This window comes from Zingiber officinale, chromosome 9B, assembly GCF_018446385.1.
Source record: "Zingiber officinale cultivar Zhangliang chromosome 9B, Zo_v1.1, whole genome shotgun sequence".
NCBI classification, from domain to species: domain Eukaryota; kingdom Viridiplantae; phylum Streptophyta; class Magnoliopsida; order Zingiberales; family Zingiberaceae; genus Zingiber; species Zingiber officinale.
In genome coordinates, this window is record NC_056003.1 from 80,504,425 (window position 1) to 80,528,756 (window position 24,332).

General features: G+C 37.6%; 1 protein-coding gene across 1 annotated transcript in view; it reads left to right on the forward strand.

Moving 5' to 3' along the window:
• Positions 1–23,780, forward strand: part of LOC122023081 (ras-related protein RHN1-like) — a gene marked incomplete at its 5' end in the record, with an annotated part of 24,666 nt that extends 886 nt beyond the window's left edge. The window contains 2 exons of the mRNA XM_042581173.1: positions 23,274–23,441; positions 23,577–23,780. Coding sequence (XP_042437107.1) covers positions 23,274–23,441; positions 23,577–23,780 — 372 coding nt within the window. The remainder of the gene's footprint in view (positions 1–23,273; positions 23,442–23,576) is intronic.
• Positions 23,781–24,332: the final 552 nt, after the last annotated feature.

Here is a 24,332-nt window from a genome sequence, read left to right on the forward strand (position 1 = left end):
TCTAAAGGAATTTGAATTGCAAGAAAGAAACCAGTAATGGAATTATAGAAAAGTAAATCAGATCTAAGGATCTGAGCAATGTGAGACAATTCAAAGACAACTAATGAAGAAAACTAAAACCCTAAACGTTCCACAAACCAAATCCTTGCGGCAGCTTCTTCACCCTGCTGTCACTACAGGGCCACCGCAGAGAACGCCCATCTGATGATCAGCTTTGAATCTTGAGCTATCAACTAATCCACCGGATGATCACAGCCTCAGAGAATGCCCATACAGCTCACATCCGAGTGGAATCCACATCGCACGAAGAAACAGAGCTGGAATCTGGAACTTGCCCACGCCAATCGATTGATCAGATCGATTCCAGCGTTGCGGATGGAATGGAGAACGTGTTAGCTAGAGCCCTAGAGCCAATCATTTGATGATTGTATTTTTGGACTTATTGTATCATATTCTATATAAATAAAGGCATTTGGATTTTGGTTATTATACTTGTATTTGTTAGCTAGAGCCCTAGAGCCAATCATTTGATGATTGTATTTTTGGACTTGTTGTATCATATTCTATATAAATAAAGGCATTTGGTTATTATACTTACTTGTATTGGTGCCAAATAAACTAAGTATAGTAACGTCCTTGAGTAGAAGGTTCTTACCTATATCAATCGGTTAGTTGAACCGATAGTGAGATGATATAGGGAACACTACTCTTAATCATTCCTAGTCGAGTATTAACATTCAGGGACAATGTTAATGCAATAAGACTAGCATGTAGGTCAACTCGATGACTTGATCTCACAAGTCATGGATATAGAGATACCAAGTTGACACATGGGTATGCATTAGAGAATATATACTGAATGACCCACCATGAGAAAGTATCATGGATCGTTATATGAGTGTCATATACTTTCTCATGTGACTATTAGTATGACTACTAGTCCTTAGACCTGAAGTCACCATGGTTCCCTACATAAGGAGTTATGTACTTTAGTTTCGTCAAACGTTACCCGTAACTGGGTGGACTATAAAGGCGATTACTGGGTATGTAATGAATTATGCAGAGGGATGTGAGTGATGTAGATGAGATCTATCCCTCCCATATGACGGGAGTGACATCGGTATTCTTGATAGAGTGAGACCACTAAGTGCATGGTCATGCCCAAATGAGTCAATATGAGATATTAAGCTCATTTGATCGAGTGAGTCTACTTGGAGTTCAAGATTTAGATTGATTAGAGGATGACACGGTCTATGCCTCATATTGATCAATCAAGATATCTAGGATAGAAGGACACTTGTCATATATTGAGGAGTCACAATTAGTAGTCACAAGGTGATGTTGGATCTCAACATTCTTGTAACTTGGGTAGTAATGATGTGTTGCTAGATACCGCTCATTACTTATGCTCCTAAATGGGTTTAGGGCATTGCCAACGTTACAAGAACCTATAGGGTCACACACTAAGGACAATTAGATAGAGATTAGGTTCATATGATGAACCAAGAGGATTAGATTCATTTGATGAATCAAATTGGATTAAGAGTAATCCTAATTGGGCTAACTTGAGTTGGACTCAAGTGGACTCATGTATTCAATGAGTCTAATTTAGATTATGACTCATTAAATCAACTTAATTTAATGAATTAGATTCATTATATTAAGTTGGCTTGAATCAAATGGTTAGATTAGATCAACCATGGAAGAGATTTGGTCAAGTTTGACTTGACTTGAGAGAAAGATTAAAAGTCAAGTTTGACTTGACTTTATGCCACCTCATTGGTGAGTTGGCATTGATGTGGACCAATGATGTTACTCCACATCATCATGGGTGCCACCTCATGGAAGTTACAAAGCCATTCTCTTTAATGGCTTCACATTAATTGCAATTAATGCAATTAATTTGGGGTTACACATGGAGAAGTGGCCGGCCACATTTTTTTTTTGAATGAAATGGATTCATTTTTCATTCAAGTGGTATTATTGCATCTTCTTCCTCTCAAGCTATCCCTCTCCTCCTTCCTTGGCCGAACCACATAGGTGCTAGCACACCTTGGTTTTTGGTCACCTCCACCTAGTGTGTTCGTGTGGATACGTGTAGAGAGTTGTCTACATTGACAACTTCGAGATCCGGCGTACCGAGGACGAGCGGGATACGAAAAAGGGCACGCAACAAGGGTAAAGATCTTCATCATGTAGATCTAGAAGTTTTGTAACTCGTACTCGTATGTTTTCAAATTTTTTCTTCGCACGAGATCCGTTGGCTAGGGTGATTCGGGGTTTCCGCGACGCGAAAAAGCGGTTTTCGCAGAGCCACGTGCGAAGCTTGTACGAGTTTAATTTGATTTTTATGAAAAATTAAAGCTTCTGTACATTTCTGTAAATTTATGATTTTTATAGTTTTAAGAGTAATATTTCTCGTAGAAACGAAGCACAAGTGTTTATACACTTGTAGGCTTCGACTACCGAGAAGTTTTTCCCAAAACGGCATCGTTTCGACCCAAATCTTTTTGGGACTGCGGGATAAGGTGCTCTTGGATCGCTTAGGAGCAACTCGTGATGGTTAGATCGCGGGTAGGGGTACTTCCCCTAACCCCGCAAGGGGATTTGCTCCTCGATTGCGCCCGAAATCGCTAATCGGGACCGCCGGGAAAAATTTACTCATAAAATCTGTAAAATTATGAAAAATTACAGAAATATATAATTTTGAATTATATATTAATTTTGTGATAGTCATGGCCCAAAGACCCAATTTGATTGGACAATTGTGTTGTAATTCATAATACGGCCTGCGTGCCGTTATTTTTATTTTATTTTTCGCGACCTGCGCGTCGTGCCTTTCTTTTATTCTGGTTGTAAATTAGATTTAGACTCGAATGTAACTCGAGTTTCAAAATTGTAATGTACAAAAAAAATTGGAGCTGTGGAAGGTCCACTCGAGATGGAGTTACGAGGAAGGCGCGAGCAACACAAGGTGGTCAAAAGGAAGGCGCTTGAGAAGTTGACCTTAGGTTGACCATCCGGTCTTCTCATTGGCTTGAGAAGATCGTAGTAGAGCCATGACTAATCACAAAACTTAGTTAATTACTTGTGTATATGATGCATGTTTAATTAAGTAATTAATTAGTGCCTAGCGATTAAGATTAGATCTAAATCGTGCACAAGATGCACCCTTACGATTAGATTAGATCTACATCGTGTACAAGATGCACTCTATCGATTAGATTAGATCTATTTCGTGTATATGATACAACATCATTTAGATTAGATCTAAATCACGACAACTCAAAATGCCTACCATGCCGTGATACCCATCACTGCCTCGATCGCATGATGTTGTTGAATCTGCCAAAGCAGAGCAACGCATACTATCTTGGTAGGGTGCGAAGGGACAATCTTGGTCCCGCCTATCAACACATGGGCGAGTATAAACTCAATAAGATTGAGTATCCCTAGTTAACTCGGTTGGATCGAGTATAACTATAGGCATTTTTCCAACGGTTGGAAAGATAGGTCAAAATCACATATATATTAACTCTCGGGCGTATTAGCCAAAGCTAACTCGAGTTTTAATATAAATGCGGATCTTGATTCTATAAACAAGAGTTGCATAGAGATGTAATTGGTAATCGTTACCTACCGATCATACTAAGTCTTGGGCGTATTAGCCAAAGCTAACTCAAGGGTTAATATGATGTGGATCTTGTCCCACATGAATTATAGAATTCAGTGGAAGCATCATTTAGTTAAAGGCCTAATTAAATGATTAAGAATATGATACTTATTTCTGCATTTATTTTTGTTGTAGAATTGTCATGACGTCGAACACGAACACCTTCTCCCTGCGATCTGTCCTTGAGAAGGACAAGCTCAACGGAGCCAACTTCCTGGACTGGTACCAGCCCATTCCGGAGGCTCCTCCTGCCACTGCCACGCGAGCAAACCGAGATGCTTAAAAGAAGCATCAAGATGATGCATTAGATGTGTCCTGTCTTATGCTCGCGACCATGAACTCTAAGCTTCAGAAGCAACATGAGTTGATGAGCACTTACGATATGGTTGAACATCTTTGTCACCTATATCAAGGACAAGCAAGGCACTGGAAGAGGAACTCCAAAGAATACCTGGAAGATCTTAAGAAGAAGAGAAATAAGATTTCTACTTCAGGTATACATGTTATAGAAGTCAACATCTCTATTTCTTCATCATGGGTATTAGATACCGGATGTGCTTCGCACATTTGTACTAATGTACAAGCGCTGAGAAATAGCAGGGCATTGACGAAGGGTGAGGTAGACCTACGAGTAGGCAATGGAGCATGGGTTGCTACTATTGCTGTAGGAACTTACCATCTATCTCTGCCCTCTGGGCTAGTACTAGAATTAGATGATTGTTGTTATGTGCCTACCTTGACTAAGAACATAATTTCAGTTTCTTGTTTGGACAAGAAAGGATTCTTGTTTATAATAAAGAACAAATGTTGTTCCGTATATTTAAATGATATGTTCTATTGTAGTGCACCTATGATAAACGGACTCTATTTTCTAGACCTTGAGAGCCCTATCTATAACATAAATACCAAGAGGTTCAAGTCAAATGACCTAAACCAAACCTATCTCTGGCACTGTCGCTTAGGTCATATAAATGACAAGCGCTTATCCCAGCTCCATAAGGATGGTTTGCTGGACTCATTTGATTTTGAATCATATGAGGTATGCGAGTCATGCCTACGAGGCAAGATGACCAAGACTCCCTTTAGTGGGCACAGCGAGAGAGCAACTGATTTGTTAGGACTCATACATAGTGATATATGTGACCCTTTCAATGTTGTTGCTAGAGGTGGTTATAGGTACTTCATCACATTTACTAATGATTTCAGTAGATATGGTTATGTGTACTTGATGACACATAAGTCTGAATCCTTTGAAAAGTTCAAAGAATTCAAGAATGAAGTACAGAACCAGCTTGGCAAGAGTATTAAGATACTTCGATCTGATCGAGGTGGAGAATACCTTAGCCATGAGTTCCGTGACTATCTAGCTGAGTGTGGGATTCTATCCCAACTCACTCCTCCTGGAACACCACAGTGGAATGGTGTATCCGAAAGAAGGAATCGTACCCTATTAGATATGGTACGATCGATGATGAGTCACACAGATCTTCCGACATACCTATGGGGCTATGCTCTAGACACGGCAGCTTTTATACTCAACCGAGTTCCATCCAAGGCCGTGATAAAGACACCATATAGGATATGGACTGGGAGAGATGCCCAGGTGTCTTTCATGAGGATTTGGGGTTGTAAGGCTTACGTTAGACGTCAAGTCTCAGACAAATTAGGACCCAAATCTGACAAGTGATACTTTATTGGATATCCCAAGGAAACTAAGGGATATTACTTCTATATTCCCAGTCAGCACAAGGTAGTTGTGGCAAAGACTGAGGTCTTTCTAGAAAGGGACTTTGTTTCTAGAAAGACTAGTGGGAGCGCGTTCGATCTTGAAGAAGTTCAAGATGCGAACAATAGCACTGATGCCTCGATGGAAATTGAACTGGAACCACAAAATGTGGTGGATGATGTTCCACAAGGAGTTGAGGAACAACAACCAGTTCAAGTAGACATACCTCTTCGCAGGTCTGATAGGGTACGTCATCAGCTTGAGAGATACTCATTTCTCTTGTCTGACCATGATGACATTATGCTCATAGAGGATGAGCCTACTACCTATCAGGAAGCTGTGATGAGACCAGATTCCAAGAAATGGCTAGAGGACATGAGATCCGAAATGGAATCCATGTACACCAACCAAGTATGGACTTTGGTTGATCCACCTGAAGGGGTAAAACCCATTGGGTGTAAGTGGGTTTTTAAGAGAAAGACTGACGTGAATGGACTTATTTATAAGGGTCGCTTGGTAGCTAAAGGTTTCAAGCAGATTCATGGTATTGACTATGATGAGACCTTTTCTCCAGTAGCGATGTTTAAGTCCATTCGGATCATGCTTGCTATTGCAGCCTACCATGACTATGAGATATGGCAGATGGATGTCAAAACCGCGTTTCTGAATGGAAACCTACTCGAGGATGTGTACATGACACAACCTGAGGGTTTTGTAGATCCAAAGCATACTAGAAGAGTATGTAAGCTGCATAGGTCCATTTATGGACTAAAGCAAGTTTCTCGGAGCTGGAATCTTCGATTCGATGATGCAATCAAACAGTTTGGTTTCATCAAGAACCAAGATGAGCCTTGTGTCTACAAGAAGGTTGTAGGGGATATAGTTGTCTTCCTCATATTGTATGTGGATGACATACTACTCATTGGGAAGGACATCCCTTTGCTTCAATCTGTCAAGACTTGGCTAGGGAGTTGCTTCTCAATGAAAGACTTAGGTGAGGCATCCCGCATTCTAGGGATACAGATCTATAGAGATAGATCTAAGAGATTGCTTGACCTAAGTCAGAGTACATACATTGACAAGGTACTCCTTCGGTTTGCCATGCAGAACTCCAAGAAGGGATTTCTGCCGATGTCACATGGCGTGAGTCTTTCGAAGACTCAAGGTCCCTCTTCTAGAGAGGAGAGAGACCGCATGGATCAGATTCCTTATGCCTCATCCATAGGATCGATCATGTATGTCATGCTATGTTCTCGACCTGATGTCTCGTATGCTTTGAGCATGACGAGCAGATACCAGTCAGATCCAGGTGAAAGTCACTGGATAGCGGTCAAGAATATTCTTAAGTACTTAAGAAGGACTAAAGAATATTTCTTGATATATGGAGGCAGTGATGAGCTAGCTGTAAAGGGTTACAGTGATGCTAGCTTCCAGACCGACTGGTGCTGTGAGCTGGAAGAGTTCGAAGCAGGACACAGTAGCTGATTCTACGACAGAAGCCGAGTATATTGCTGCATCAGAGGCAGCAAAGGAGGCAGTTTGGATACGCAAGTTCATCACTGAACTTGAGGTGGTTCCTAGCATTGCTGAACCTATTGAGCTCTATTGTGACAACAATGGAGCTATAGCACAGGCGAAGGAACCTCGCTCACACCAGCGGACCAAACACATACTACGGCGCTTCCATCTCATTCGAGAGATCATCGAGAGAGGAGATGTGAAGATTTGCAGAGTACCTACAGAGGGTAACATCGCAGATCCCTTGACCAAGGCTTTGGCACAGAGGAAGCATGATGGTCACACTAGGTCATTGGGGCATAGAGCCTACACTGATTGACACTAGTGCTAGTGGGAGATTGTTAGCTAGAGCCCTAGAGCCAATCATTTGATGGTTGTATTTTTGGACTTGTTGTATCATATTCTATATAAATAAAGGCATTTGGTTATTATACTTACTTGTATTGGTGCCAAATAAACTAAGTATAGTAACGTCCTTGAGTAGAAGGTTCTTACCTATATCAATCGGTTAGTTGAACCGATAGTGAGATGATATAAGGAACACTACTCTTAATCATTCCTAGTCGAGTATTAACATTCAGGGACAATGTTAATGCAATAAGACTAGCATGTAGGTCAACTCGATGACTTGATCTCACAAGTCATGGATATAGAGATACCCAGTTGACACATGAGTATGCATTAGAGAATGTATACTGAATGACCCGCCATGAGAAAGTATCATGAATCGTTATATGAGTGTCATATACTTTCTCATGTGACTATTAGTATGACTACTAGTCCTTAGACCTGAAGTCACCATGGTTCCCTACATAAGGAGTTATGTACTTTAGTTTCGTCAAACGTTACCCGTAACAGGGTGGACTATAAAGGCGATTACTGGGTATGTAATGAATTATGCAGAGGGATGTGAGTGATGTAGATGAGATCTATCCCTCCCATATAACGGGAGTGACATCGGTATTCTTGATAGAGTGAGACCACTAAGTGCATGGTCATGCCCAAATGAGTCAATATGAGATATTGAGCTCATTTGATCGAGTGAGTCTACTTGGAGTTCAAGATTTAGATTGATTAGAGGATGACACGGTCTATGCCTCATATTGATCAATCTAAATGTCTAGGATAGAAGGACACTTGTCATATATTGAGGAGTCACAATTAGTAGTCACAAGGTGATGTTGGATCTCAACATTCTTGTAACTTGGGTAGTAATGATGTGTTGTTAGATACCGCTCATTACTTATGCTCCTAAATGGGTTTAGGGCATTGCCAACGTTACAAGAACCTATAGGGTCACACACTAAGGACAATTAGATAGAGATTAGGTTCTTATGATGAACCAAGAGGATTAGATTCATTTGATGAATCAAATTGGATTAAGAGTAATCCTAATTGGGCTAACTTGAGTTGGACTCAAGTGGACTCATGTATTCAATGAGTCTAATTTAGATTATGACTCATTAAATCAACTTAATTTAATGAATTAGATTCATTATATTAAGTTGGCTTGAATCAAATGGTTAGATTAGATCAACCATGGAAGAGATTTGGTCAAGTTTGACTTGACTTGAGAGAAAGATTAAAAGTCAAGTTTGACTTGACTTTATGTCACCTCATTGGTGAGTTGGCATTGATGTGGACCAATGATGTTACTCCACATCATCATGGGTGCCACCTCATGGAAGTTACAAAGTCATTCTCTTTAATGGCTTCACATTAATTGCAATTAATGTAATTAATTTGGGGTTACACATGGAGAAGTGGCCGGCCACATTTTTTTTTTTGAATGAAATGGATTCATTTTTCATTCAAGTGGTATTATTGCATCTTCTTCCTCTCAAGCTCTCCCTCTCCTCCTTCCTTGGCCGAACCACATTGGTGCTAGCACACCTTGGTTTTTGGTCACCTCCACCTAGTGTGTTCGTGTGGATACGTGTAGAGAGTTGTCTACATTGACAACTTCGAGATCCGGCGTACCGAGGACGAACGGGATACGAAAAAGGGCACACAACAAGGGTAAAGATCTTCATCATGTAGATCTAGAAGTTGGCACATGGGTATGCATTAGAGAATGTATACTGAATGACCCGTCATGAGAAAGTATCATGGATCGTTATATAAGTGTCATATACTTTCTCATGTGGCTATTAGTATGACTACTAGTCCTTAGACCTGAAGTCACCATAGATCCCTACATAAGGAGTTATGTACTTTGGTTTCGTCAAACGTCACCCGTAACTGGGTGGACTATAAAGGCGATTACTGGGTATATATCAAATTATGCAGAGGGATGTGAGTGATGTAGATGGGATCTATCCCTCCTATATAACGGGAGAGACATCGGTATTCTTGATAGAGTGAGACCACGAAGTGCATGGTCATGCCCAAATGAGTCAATATAGGATATTAAGCTCATTTGATTTAGTGAGTCTACTTGGAGTTCAAGATTTAGATTGGTCAGAGGATGACACGGTCTATGCCTCACATTGATCAATCTAGATGTCTAAGATAGAAGGACACTTGTCATATTTTGTGAGGAGTCACAATTAGTAGTCACAAGGTGATGTCGGATCTCGACATTCTTGTAACTTGGGTAGTAATGATGTGTTGCTAGATACCGCTCATTACTTATGCTCCTAAATGGGTTTAGGGCATTGCCAACGTTACAAGAACCTATAGGGTCACACACTAAGGATAATTAGATGGAGATTAGGTTCATATGATGAACCAAGAGGATTAGATTCATTTGATGAATCAAATTGGATTAAGAGTAATCCTAATTGGGCTAACTTAAGTTGGACTCAAGTTGATTCATGTGTTCAATGAGTCTAATTTAGATTATGACTCATTGAATCAATTTAATTTAATGAATTAGATTCATTATATATTAAATTGGCTTGAATCAAATGGTTAGATTAGATCAACCATGGAAGAGATTTGGTCAAGTTTGACTTGACTTGAGAAGAAGATTAAAAGTCTAGTTTGACTTGACTTTATGCCACCTCATTGGTGAGTTGGCATTGATGTGGACTAATGATGTTACTCCACGTCATCATGGTTGCCACCTCATGGGAGTTACTAGTGAGTGCCACCTCATGGAGGTTACATTCTCTCCTTGATGACAACTTAATGCATTAATGAGGGGAGTTACACATGAGAAAGTTGGCCGGCCACATTTTGAATGTGGTGTGAATTGATTTTCATTATTCATTCAAGTGTGGAATTTTGCATCTTCTTCCTCTCAAGCTCTCCCTCTCCTCCTTCCTTGGCCGAACCACATAGGTGCTAGCACACCTTGGTTTTTTGGTCACCTCCACCTAGTGTGTTCGTGTGGATACGTGTAGAGAGTTGTCTACATTGACAACTTCGAGATCCGGCGTACCGAGGATGAGCGGGATACGCAACAAGGGTAAAGATCTTCATCATGTAGATCTAGAAGTTTTGTAATTCGTACTCGTATGTTTTCAAAATTTTTTTCGCACGAGATCCGTTGGCTAGGGTGATTCGGGGTTTCCGCAACGCGAAAAAGCGGTTTTCGCGGCCCGAAAAACTCAACAGAACGCGAGTATGATCGGAGCCTCAGAGAACGCCCATCCAGCTCCGGTGATGATGGAAATCGTGGATCGGAGAATGCCCCTGTATCCGGATGGCGGAAATGGACAGAAACACAACTTCGCGGACTGGAGAACACCCCTGCCGCTTCTCTGCCCTCGGATGATGATCGCAGGAGCTCAGGAATCGCCGCCGATGAAGAACACTACTCTCAGATCTAGTTTTGGTGAACGGGAGTTGCAGATCGCACGAAGAAGACGACACTGTAGACGAAAATCGCGACCGAGCCCAAGGAACTGTAGCTTCTCACGCGCCTTTTAAATCCTCCTCAAATCTGATCCAACGGTCCAGAACTCTCCGAGCTTGATCAACGGTGTATAATGGCCTAAAATCCGATCCAACAGTACTGATCTTCATCTACGATCCAGATCTACTCCCCATTAGGTCGGATGGACCAGATGCTTGACGGATGGCTCAGATCTCTCCAATATTCAATGGATGGTCCAAACACTCCAAGGCTTGATCGCTTCGTTTAGCCCTAGATTTGAGCTTAAATGTGGCTTGATCTGATCGGGTCCATGACCCTTTTGATGCCTACAAAATAATAAACAAATATTAGCATCAAATACCATGGAAATAGGCTAATTTGCAATTAGGTTCAAAATCATATGCAATTATGAAATACAATGTAAAATGTGAGATAAGGCTATGAAAAGACCAATAAAAATATGCATTATGATTCAAAATAATATAACAAAATCATGGTTATCAAATCCCCCACACTTAATCTTGGACGTCCCGTTCAAGTAAAGAAACCCTAAACATCATCTCCATAATAATTCCCTAGCAATACCTAAAAGATAGTAAGAAGTAATTAACTAAGGTTATCTTAAAGATCACAAACAATCATGAATACAATTTAAACAATAATCAGTAGGTATGGTGGTTTCAATCCAATTGAAAAATTAAGCAAGTTGCAATCTCACAAGGTTTTCACCTATTCTAACCCTCACACTCAAAATTACATATAAATGGAGCTCACTCAATGTCACTCACAACATTTCACTACCATAAGCTTGCTTATTTTCTAATTCTCCACCACTATAAACATAGCATACATTAATCAAAAGGATTTAATCATGAAGAATTGAAATGGAAGCAAAATGAACAATGAAAGTGAATAGAATAGGCAAAAGAAAAGAATTCAATGAAAATTATGGAGATGAGAGTATTGGAGGAATATACTTGATGAGTTGACCATTTGATGTGAAAAGAGATGAATACCATTTGTTTTTAACAATTCAAAAGACCAAGCTAACCTCCCCTTCAATTTGATAATCATCCACAATTCTTGATACTCTTTTTCCAATGTTGATACTCTTTTCTTGCCACTATTTTTTTATTTTTTTTCTGTTTTTTCCACTTCAACTCCATCACTTTGAAAGCTCAAATAATCTTAAATCACCTCAAATCAACTAATGGAAAAGAATTCCCTCCCCCACACTTAGAATATTGGCCGTCTCGGACAATAAAACACAACATGCTATCCAATGTCTTGATAATCTTTTAGCCACTTTCTTTATCCTTCTTCATTCTGCATGTTATCTTTTTCTTCTGTTCCTAGCCATTTTTTTCTTGGTAAAGAGCAGCACAAAGACTTGGCACAAGATTACTAACTATGTCTTGTTCATCAACATCACCATCATTAAGATTTTATAGCTCATACCTTGCATGATTAAAGAAATAAACAATACTTGATGTCCTAGCGTAACACAATTCTGAATTCTGCATTTCAAATGTTCAAATTCATCCTTAACCATTTATTTCAAATCCGCAACTATTTTCCATCATTAATAAAGAATTGAATTCACCTTCTACCTGACCAGAAAATGGATTGAAAGGTTACCACCATTGCATAACCGCACTCCATCAATTCCTGAATCAGATTTCATAGGCTATTTTTAGCTTTGGTGTCACAGCAACATCAATATCAGAAACCAGGTTGTCTATGCTGTTGTCACCGAAAACAAAAGGGACCAATGCTGTGGAGATTGGTACAAAACTAGCACACTCAAATAAGAAAATTGTAGTTCCTAATCCGTTGCCCTTGCTCAAAAATTCCAGTAACAAATTGCAGAAACCAACTTAAATTCTCTTTTAGGTTTATGGTTACTCCACACCAACTAAGAGTGATGTAACTTTCAATAAATGCAGAATTACAACAGAAACTTCCTGCTGCTGGACTGAATTTCAGAAATCATTTCTGGGAATACAGCAACATCAATTTACTTTGTATTAACTTTGCATTGTTTAGCCGCCAAAAATCTTGATACTCCTGCATCTTACTTCTTAAGATCTCTATCAATGCATACTCGAAAGAATTCCAAGTTCCATCAACTCTAGCTCCTTAAAATTCACTTCCAAATCGGTACAAAAATGCTTCATTCCTTATTCTGCAGAATTCTGCACTTGGAATTTCTTCTCTTTATTCATTTCTATTTTTTTTGTAGCAGTCATCCTCTTTAGTTCTCATTTGTTGTGATCTCAATTCAAATCATTGAAGTATTAGCATGGAGTAAGGAACATATCTTAACAGAATTCCACTTGAAATCCCATTAATCAGAAACTTAGACAAAGGAATCAGCATTCAAAGGATCAATTCCAACATACATTGCTAAATTCTAAAATCTGTGACTCAGTTCAGAATCAGGAATTCAAAGGTAAGGGTGCCAAATAGCAATGAAATGGCAGAAGCTACATTTCCAATAGAACACACCAAGGGAACTCTTCACAACAGCAATAAGAACAATACAGATATTACTCTTTCAGAAATCAGTGCTCTTCAGCAGCCTCAAAATTTGCATGGCTCGATTCTGGAATCCTTGGACTTAAGTTTAAGAATTCAATAGTTAAGGTAGCTCCAGCTTAAATTGTAAAAGTTTAAAATTTAACAGAGATCCTCATATGGCACACATTAACTAGATTTCTTAAGCTTCTTCTTCCTTAGCTAGAATTCTTTAGCTGTACTTCCAATGGATTTCCCCTTTCTGAAGACTTCCTTACTTTCTTTCTTACATAGCAAAGAACAATCATCCTTAGAGTGACTTAAAAGACTGCCTTTATGTCTACACAGATGAAGAACCAAATTCAAGGAACAGATTTAAACTTAGCACAAAACTAAAACATTTCTGCATTTCCAAGGTCAGTTTTCATCCTTGAATCTTCAACTAGCTTGTGAAGACCCCTTCAACTTGACATAAGCAAACCAAAAATAATTATTTCTGGAATCAGAATTTATTCTCAGCAAAAACAGAATTCAATTCTCTGCTTCAAGATAATTCCATCAACTTGATACAGAATTTTTCAGCACTTCATTAAATTACAGGTTATGAAGAAAAACTGCAAGATCACCAAGTTTGGACTCAAATTCTGCATTCTGCAAAGTGTTCCTTATATCTTTCTATATTTCAATTCAGATTTTGATTTCCTTTCCAATCATTTATAACTTTTATTAGTTGCAGAAAATAGACTTAGTTACACACTTCCGGAATTTTAGCAGCAAGAAAAAACATAGCTTCCTGATTCAAGTTCCAAGTCTTAACAGTTAAGATAGTTTCATCTCATATCCTGGAGAATTCTTCAGCTATGAAACAACTACAAAGCTGATCATCAACAATTGGCACAAATCATATCCCAGCAAACATGTTACACAGATTTGATAAGTTTCTGGAAATTACAGCACTTTGATGCAAGATGGTTACTGATTTCTTTGTAGTTATTGATCAACTTCTGATTGAATTCTCTGCAATAGGCATTTGTTATCTGAGAGGCAATTCGAAGTTGATATAGCTTCTGTGCAGTAAGCACTTTTCAGTATCCTTCAACTTTTCATTATTATTTCTGTTTTGTTCCAGTTCCAGCTTAAACACTTAGACTTCTAGTAACCTTTCCTCATTCATAACTAGTAGTACTCTTTTAATTAGTTTAAAACTAATCTTATAGAGAAACCGTTCAGATTTAATCTCGCACAGGAAACTTAATACCACATTTCAAATTCAATTCTGGTTTCCCCTTTCACCTCACTGTTTTGAGAATCAATTGCTGCCATTTTCTTCAATTTATCATCCTTCCTTATTTTGCAGAAGCCATGAAAGATAAGCATTCCATTTGTCTTCAGCATACTCTTAAATCCAACTAAGCTTCCACTCATTTGGATATTGCATTCTAATTCTTGATACAAAACTGATACAAACTTTTCAGCTCTGCTCTTCTCTTTCTGCAGAATTCTGTTTCTTTTGCTCTGTCTCTGTTTTTTTTTTCTCTCTGTGGTTTTCATTCAGTTTCAGAATTCCAACAATTTCAGCAGAAAAGTTCAAGGTTTAAGTGGTTAAGACTGAACTGTTTGATGCAAAACTTCACCAATAGGACAAGCAAAAACCAACTGCTCTAATGATTCAACAATTAGTCCATCTCTTTAACAATTCAATTTTCAGAACTGAAACTGAATAGTGCACTGCTCCATTTCCAGCATTTTGATACTCTCCAATTCCCAGCTTCCTTATTCTGCAGTTTTTTTTTTTAAACTTGAGTTCAGTAGAGCAATTTTTTAGACTTAGCTCCCAACCACTTATGCAACTAACAGCTCTTGATTTTACAGACTTCATCAACAATCTGATTACAGAAATTAGCAAACTCCACCAGCTTCATTTGGTGTTATCATCAAATATACTAGGCACTCAATTATCATTCCAAAACTTATCAGTGATAACATTCAAATTTCAGTAACCAACTTAAGAAGTTCAGAATTACAGCTCTATTCAATTATCTTCAGCATTGAAATTAAATCATTGGCTAAATCTGTAAGCACAGATTCAGAAATTGGCACTACAGCACAATAGATTTTCAGCAATATCAAATGTCAGCTCCCTGGATTCTTAAGAGTAGCACATACAAACCAAAAATAGCTTCTAAACCGAGCCAAAAATAGAAACTCAAATAAGAACTCCAATTACTGCACATTATATCAAGTAACCATAATCAAGGTCCATTTTGAGACTCCCACATCACTCTCAAAAATCTCAATTCAATACTTATGAAATCATCCCTCTTCTTCAAAATTCTTGAGCATAAACTAATTTTCCCCCACACTTAAAACTTTGTCCATCATCAAGCAATCTAACTCATCAAGATATTCAACCAAAACCCTCAATGAAATAGACCAAGCAAAGGTAATCAAAGGTCAAAAATGCAAGAGGAAAATGTTTTAAGAAAATTATAAAGTAAGGAATTGGAATTTACGAGGAAACAAAAATGATAACAATCCTTCATTTCCATGCATACTTATGATATTGTGACTTTGAAAAGAAACTAAGCAAGTTCTAGAGTTTCAATTGTTATGAGTATCACACAAGAGAAAATAATAGTGTATAGGCTTAAAGTGGTCCACTCTAGGTAATTTTCATGCAATCATACTTAATTAATCAAATTGGAATCCACCACCAAATTAACCAATATCATGTAAGAAAAACATCCTAATCATGTCACATGGCCTAAATTGATGATCAAATTTAAGAAGCTCTTACCATCTTAAAAGCATTACTTAATAAATTCCCATTGAGACTTTTATTCAAAATGAAAATGCTATGTACTAACAAAATGCAAAGTATGAAAGCAAATGTAGAAACAAAATGCAAAGTATGAAACTAAAGAAATGCATAAAAAGAATTTATTGACAAAGCATGAATTAAAATGCAAAAGAAAACAAAATTAGAACCAACTCCCCTTTAATTCTGGCGGTCGAAGAAGATTTAGCAAAAGAATCCACGTCGGAAATGGAGTACTTTTGATTCCACTCAATTTCTTTTTATTGACCATTTTTTCATTGCAAATTCTTTCTGGAGGTCTTAGGCGGTTCAGTGTAAGCATCCACTCCGGAAGCTTATGTTCTCCTACAACATCAATCAAAGAAAACATCTCCTACACGCATGTGGGGTAAAAAGAAGATAGGAGAATATTAGTGTAGGTAAAATATGTATCAAGAAATGAATCACATCTAATAAAGTCAACAATTGGTACCTCAATGAAATTTTCTGATAAATCACAAGAAAAACTCACCTTTTCATGTTGAAAGGTACCTGGAGTGGTGATTGTTACCTCCTCTTCATCATGTAAATGCTCAAGCTCTGGTTCTGTTGAATGTTCATCCTCATGTAGTGATTCTTGGGTGCTTGACTCCATAGCACAAGTCCCTACATTCTCTTCATCATCATCAGGTGATTCTTGAGGTAATGCTTCCAGTAAGCATTCCCCTACACTTAGATCATCTTCAAAAACATGTTCAGAACCTGAATCACTAACATCTTCAACAACAAAATCATTAGGATCAGAAATTTGCATAATTACATAATCATCACAAAAATACTAGAAAAATTATGTGAAGTAATGGGAGTAGGGTCAGGCCTGACAGAATCACTACTTGCTATCTCTTCACTGGAATTCTGTGCTTGAAGCTGATTGATGGATGATGCAATCTGATCTAATTGATTCTGTATGTTCTGTATCCTTGAGAATTGCTGCTCTTGATGTTCATTCATTTGTTGCATGATCTCTCTGAGTTTCCATGTTGTCTCATTCATCTGAGGGTCATTTTGTTGAAAAGGTTGTGGAATAAAATTTGTTGAAACTTCTTGAAACCCATATGAACTCTGGTAAGTTGGATATGACTCAAAAAATGGTCCTTATGCACTTTCATACCTGAAACATGAATTATCTACCCAATTAACATTAAATCCATTTGAAAATGACTCATACCTATTTTGTTGATCCATGTTTGGGTAAATTTGATACTCAGGATGAAAATGATAACTCTCCATTCCACCTCCATAATTATGAAAATATGGATCCATGCTAAAGAAATCTCCTGTTCTTCACTACAACACTCAAAATCAAGATTAGAAGATTCAAGAGCATAATGTTTCAATCACATGAAAACATAAACAGTAAAAGCAATTAAAAATTCAAGAATAAACCAACATGAAAATACAAAAAGAATAAGCAATCAAATCTATCAAGATGCTAACAAAATACAATCAATCAATGCTCAATGCACAATCTAAAATTAACACACACTACTAATTATTCCCCGGCAACGGCGCCAAAATTTGGTGTTAGCCTTTTTGCATGTCACGTGGCACCCCAAATTGATAAAGATTGGAACTCACATAAACTAAATGAAACACGTGTAGTAAGGAGTCCCAAGTCATATTTTTCCAAGGATTAACTAGTAAATGTGTGTAAATTCTAGAATTAGTTCCAATCAAAATCTAATTCAATTTGAATACATCTTATTTCCAAAAGTGCATAGGAACAATCAATAATAAAATGTAAGAAGGTTCATTCTCATCTAAACATAATTAAGCTCCACCTCATCAAGTAAACAACAATTAAATCAGATTCTTATGTAACATGGTATCAAATGCATCAACTAAACTGTCTTTCATTTAAGTTCACAAAAAATAAAGCTTTCAAGCATTCCTCCTTCACATTCTCAATAGCCATGACTAACACTCAAGTTCTCATTGAAATTACAAGAACCAAAAATAACCTTTCATTCACCATCACAATCAATTTCAACATTCAACTTATCAACCAAGACTTAAATCCAGAACCTCAATCAAGAGTATTAATAGAGGTAAGCAATGAGAAGGGTAAATGATTCATTCATCAATCAAGCACATTTACAGCCACATCAAAATTCATTTAATCAAACAAGAGTTTTCTAAATTCATGAATTGAAACTAACTTGTTCTTTTTGAAATAGAAACATAAAATTCTAAACTAGAAATGGATTACAAACTAAGTTAGTAGCTAATCATGGATGGAATTGCAGAAATCTTAAGGCAAACAAATAAGATTCGGATTGCAAGAAATCTAAAGGAATTTGAATTGCAAGAAAAAAACCAGTAATGGAATTGCAGAAAAGTAAATCAGATCTAAGGATCTGAGCAATGTGAGACAATTCAAAGACAACTAATGAAGAAAACTAAAACCCTAAACGTTCCACAAACCAAATCCTTGCGGCAGCTTCTTCACCCTGCTGTCACTATAGGACCACCGCAGAGAACGCCCATCTGATGATCAGCTTTGAATCTTGAGCTATCAACTAATCCACCGGATGATCACAACCTCATAGAACGCCCATACAGCTCACATCCGAGTGGAATCCACATCGCACGAAGAAACAGAGCTGGAATCTGGAACTTGCCCATGCCAATCGATTGATCAGATCGATTCCAGCGTTGCGGATGGAATGGAGAACGCGAGTATGATCGGAGCCTCAGAGAACGCCCATCCAGCTCCGGTGATGATGGAAATCGCGGATCGGAGAATGCCCCTGCATCCGGATGGCGGAAATGGACAGAAACACAACTTCGCGGATTGGAGAACGCCCCTGCCGCTTCTGTGCCCTCGGATGATGATCGCCGGAGCTCAGGAATCGCCGCCAATGAAGAACACTGCTCTCAGATCTGGTTTTGGTGAACGGGAGCTGCGGATCGCACGAAGAAGATGACACTGTAGATGAAAATCGCGACCGAGCCCAAGGAACTGTAGCTTCTCACGTGCCTTTTAAATCCTCCTCAAATTTGATCCAACGGTCCAGAACTCTCCGAGCTTGATCAACGGTGTAAAATGGCCTAAAATCCGATCCAATAGTACTGATCTTCATCTACAGTCCAGATCTACTCCCCATTAGGTCGGATGGACCAAATGCTTGACGGATGGCTCAGATCTCTCCAATCTTCAATGGATTGTCCAAAACACTCCAAGGCTTGATCGCTTCGTTTAGCCCTAGATTTGAGCTCAAATGTGGCCTGATTTGATCGGGTCCATGACCCTTTTGATGCCTACAAAATAATAAACAAATATTAGCATCAAATACCATGGAAATAGGCTAATTTACAATTAGGTCCAAAATCATATGTAATTATGAAATACAATGTAAAATGTGAGATAAGGCTATGAAATGACCAATAAAAATATGCATTATGATTCAAAATAATATAACAAAATCATGATTATCAATAAGAAAAATAGACGAGTCAAGGACACAAGGAGGATAAAAAATAAGTTTTCACACACTTTCATTGATCATACATATCCTATTTATAGGCTAATACATCATATATTAGAAAACCCCACTAACTCCACTAACACCACAATATTAACCACTATCCTCCACCCCTAACTCAACTTGCCAACTCATTGACTCACTAACACCACATTACATCCATTACCCTATTATTTCTCTCCACTAACTCAATTAAAACATGCCCACTAACGCACTAATTTTATCAACAATCCCTCCCTTAAACTGATATTCTAAATGTAATAATCAGTTTAAAAAGAGTCAAACTTTTAAACTCCATGTAGAAATACCAAGTAGCTTTCTGAGCTTTTGAAATGTAGCAAATTTGAGAGGCTTGGTTAGTATATCAACAATTTGATCCTCGCTTCTGCAGTAAACAAGATTAATGACTTCATCATTTGTGAGATTTCTCAGGAAATGATACCTCACATCTATGTGTTTACTTCGACCATGTAGCCCTGGATTTTTAGAAAGTTTTATTGTCGAACTGTTGTCACAATAAATCTGAATAGATCCATCATCTTTGAAATATAATTCTATAAGAATCTTCTTTAGCCAAATAGCTTGACAAGCACAAGATGCTGTAGCAACAAACTCAGCTTCCTTGGATGATAATGTAACGATTGATTATTTTTTCGAATACCATGAAATAGCTCCTGTACCCAACATGAAAATGTACCCAGATGTACTTTTTTTCAATTGCTGTAATTTCATCATCCATAGTTTTTCTCCATTTTAATTCTTTAACAACCACTTCAAAGATAGTGGGGTCACAATCTGAAAAAAAAGCAAAATGTGTAAGAGGATCATCACCTTGATCAATTCCAATCACCTCATAATCAGACATCCATGTTGGTCTTCTTCGAACACGTTGTGGCCTTTGTGATTCTGCTTCAACCGAACTTTAATCTGCTGGAATATTTTAAGAGACTTCCTCATGTCGCTCATCCTCCATAGGCTGTTGTACTTTCTCATCATCATCAAAATCAACAGGGATAGTTTTTTTTAACGCCATTTTGATTCCATGGCCAAGTGTCTTTTTCATCAAAAATAACATCACGACTTATAATGATTTTCTTAGTGCAGGGATTATATAATCTATAAGCTTTTGATATATTACTCATACCAAGAAAAATACATTTTTCACCTTTGCTATCTAGCTTCTTTCTCCTTTCATCTAGAATATGAGCATAAGTGATACATCCAAAAATCCGAAAATGGTCAACAGTCAATTTTTTTTCCACTCTAGGCTTCCTCTGGTGTCATATTTTGAACCGATAATGTAGGACTTCTATTCAATATATGGATGCTCCAATTAACTGCTTCTTGCCAAAAACTTTTAGGAATATCACTTGTCGTCAGAAGGCTTCGCACCATATTCATAATAGTGTGATTCTTCCTCTCGCATACACCATTCTGTTGAGGTGTGTAAGCTGTTGTAAGTTGTCTCTTGATTCCATGATTCTCACAAAAATTTGTAAATTCATGTGAGTTATATTCTCCACCATGATCTGTACGCAGAACTTTAATAGAGTTGTCAATTTCTTTCTCGACAACTACTTTATAATTTTTGAAAGTTGTAAAGGCTTCAGATTTTTCTTGCAACAAATAAATTCATATTTTGCGGCTATAATCATCAATAAAGGTAATTATGTATCTTTTACCTCCATTAGAATACGATGTTATTGGTCCGCAAATATCTGAATGAATAAGCTCCAATGCCACCTTTGCTCTCCAAGATTTTCCTTGTGGGAATTGATTACGGTGTTGTTTGCTAACAACACATTCTTCACAAACTTGAGAAGGAGTTGTAATTTGATGAAGACCAATCACCATATTCTTTTGTTTTAGTGTTTTCAATCCACCAAAATTTAGATGCCCGTAGCGAAAGTGCCATAACCATGCCTCATCATCAAATTTGGCTAAAAAACATGAATGTGGTGTAGTATGAAGATAAAGCGGAAACATACAATTTGTTGTCATATTAACTTGTGCAATTAAGCCCAACTTTGCATCTCGAATCCAACAAACTTCTTCTTTAATAGCAATTCCATATCCTTTTTCTTGTAATTGACCCACACTAAGCAAATTAGTTTTTAAATCTAGCACAAAAAGAACATTAGAGATAATATGGGTAGAGTCTCCTTTTGATTGTATGGTTACCTTTCCTTTTCCCATAACAGAAATTGTAGAGTTATCACCAAATTTGATAGAACTGCGAAAGGATTCATCTAAGTCTGAAAATGTATCTTTTTCTCCACACATATGATTGCTGCAGCCTGTATCTAGATACCATATATTCCATTGAGTTTTCTCTTTCTCATGGCATATCATTAAAACGGGCACTTCTTCTTCTTCTGTAAAGTTAGTCTGATCTCCATTTTGTTTCTTCAAATTAGTATAATATTCTGATCTATAATGACCATACCTATGATATTGGTAACATTCAACATTAGACTTGTCTGCTGACTTTGTTCTATTAGTTGTAGAATAATGGCCTCCACGTCCTCTACCTCTTCGTTGAAAATAGCTTTCTTGGTATTGATTTTGTTGTTGGTTCTCATGATCATTGTTGTTTCTACCTCCTCTTCCTCTTCCTCGTACTCTGCCTCTTCCTCGTCCTCTATCACTTCTACCATTTGTAGAGTGATTTTCTGATAAAGCCTTCAATGCTTGCCTCTTTTTCACATTGATTGATTTTCTGCTCATGTACTAATAATGAACTTTGTAATTCATCAATTGAAAGTACTTACATCATTTGCTTCTTCAATGACACAAACAACAAAATTAAATTTTGGTATCATAGATCGAAGAATTTTTTCGACGATAAGGACATCCTCTGTCTTGTCGCCAAGGATCAGCATTTTGTTGATGATTGCTATCATTCTTGAAAAATAATCTGAAACTGATTCTCCTGATTTCATTCAGAGCATTTCGAACTCCGAACGAAGTGCTTGAAGCTGCTGCCTCTTAGCTCTTGTTGTACCTTGATACTTCTTTTTCATAGAATCTCAGATATCTTTGATGGTATCCTTGCAGATGATGGTTTCCAAGATTGAGCGATCAATAGCTTGGAAGAGATAATTCTTTGCTTTAAAATATTTCAATTGTGCATCTGTTAGCGCAACACCTTCTATCGGTTCTGCTACTCTAGAAATCATGACCATCCAATATTCTTTAGATCTTAAAAAATTCTCCATGAGCATGCTCCAATGGTCATAGTGACTATCAAATCGAGGAATGGCAGGTTGTACAAAACTTTCGGAAGACATAACTCTATTCGAAACCTCGCTCCGATACCACTGATAAGAAAAATAGATGAATCAAGGACACAAGGAAGATAAAAAATAAATTTTTCATACACTTTCATTGATCATACATATCCTATTTATAGGCTAATACATCATATATTAAAAAAACCCATTAACTCCACTAACACCACAACATTAACCATTATCCTCCACCCCTAAGTCAACTTGTCAACTCATTGACCCACTAACACCACATTACATCAATTATCCTATTATTTCTCTCCACTAACTCAGTTAAAACATGCCTACTAACATACTAATTTTATCAACATTTATGTGATGTTTGAATAGGTTGGAGGTGAAAGTTGGGAATTTTTTGTTATTGTTTTGTGTGTTCGATCACAGTTGCCCGCTATCGGAGCTGCCTTTTTCTCCCAGGCGTTGGCGGTGAGCGATGCCACGGTGAAGCTTGAGATTTTGGACATGGCGGGACAAGAGAGGTATCACAGCTTAGCTCCAATCTACTACAGAGGAGCGGCGGCGGCGGTTAGCGTGTATGACATATCCAGATTGGTGCTTACCTTTCTCTCGTTTTGTTCTCATTCAATGGCAACGCAATAAAACGTGCTTGAATAAAATAGATTGTTTTTCGTTGTTCCTGCTTTATGTTATGGTTTGATGACTTTGTTTTCTCTCTTGTGAGTTTAGGAATCATTTGAGAGGGCTAAGAAGTGGGTTCAAGAGTTGCAGAAACAAGGTAAGCTGAAGAAGGAATATTGTGAGCATATAATCCCAAGCGTTTATTCTTACATGGAGCTGTGTTGTGGGCAATCCCAGTATGGTGACAGATCTTGCTTGGAAACAATTGTGATTTGGAGGAACAAAGGAAAATCACAACTGAGGCAAGTATAGTGCTATATCTAGCAATTTTTAGAAGTTCAGATCGTGGACTAGATTGTCAGGATGTTTCTTTTGAATGCATTCTGTAGTTAACATTAGACTTCTTATGTTTTATACATTTCACCAAGCTATTCCCCCTTGACCATAATAATTTGCAAGTAGCAGCAAATGTGCTTATTTAGTTGTTTGTCTATCAATATTTGTGATTCTTCTGATATCTGCTCAAATTCAAAATTCATTTACATAATAGATAGCCTTGTGGATAACTTGTTATACCAATGATTTTTTTTTAATTTATGTGGAACTACATAATCTTACCAAGATAGACTACTAGTGATTCTAAAATATACAACTGAAGTACTGATGCACAAATTATATATAACAGATGCTCTTGAGTTCTATAATACTTTTTTTTTCAGAATTATTAAGTTTCTAGAAATTCCCTCATCATAACAGTTGTTCCTAATGAAATTTGTATTAATGTTAAAGATGGAAATTTATCAATCATTATTGTGATTTTAGTTTCAGTAAATTATTTTACCTTATTTTTACAGGAATTTAACG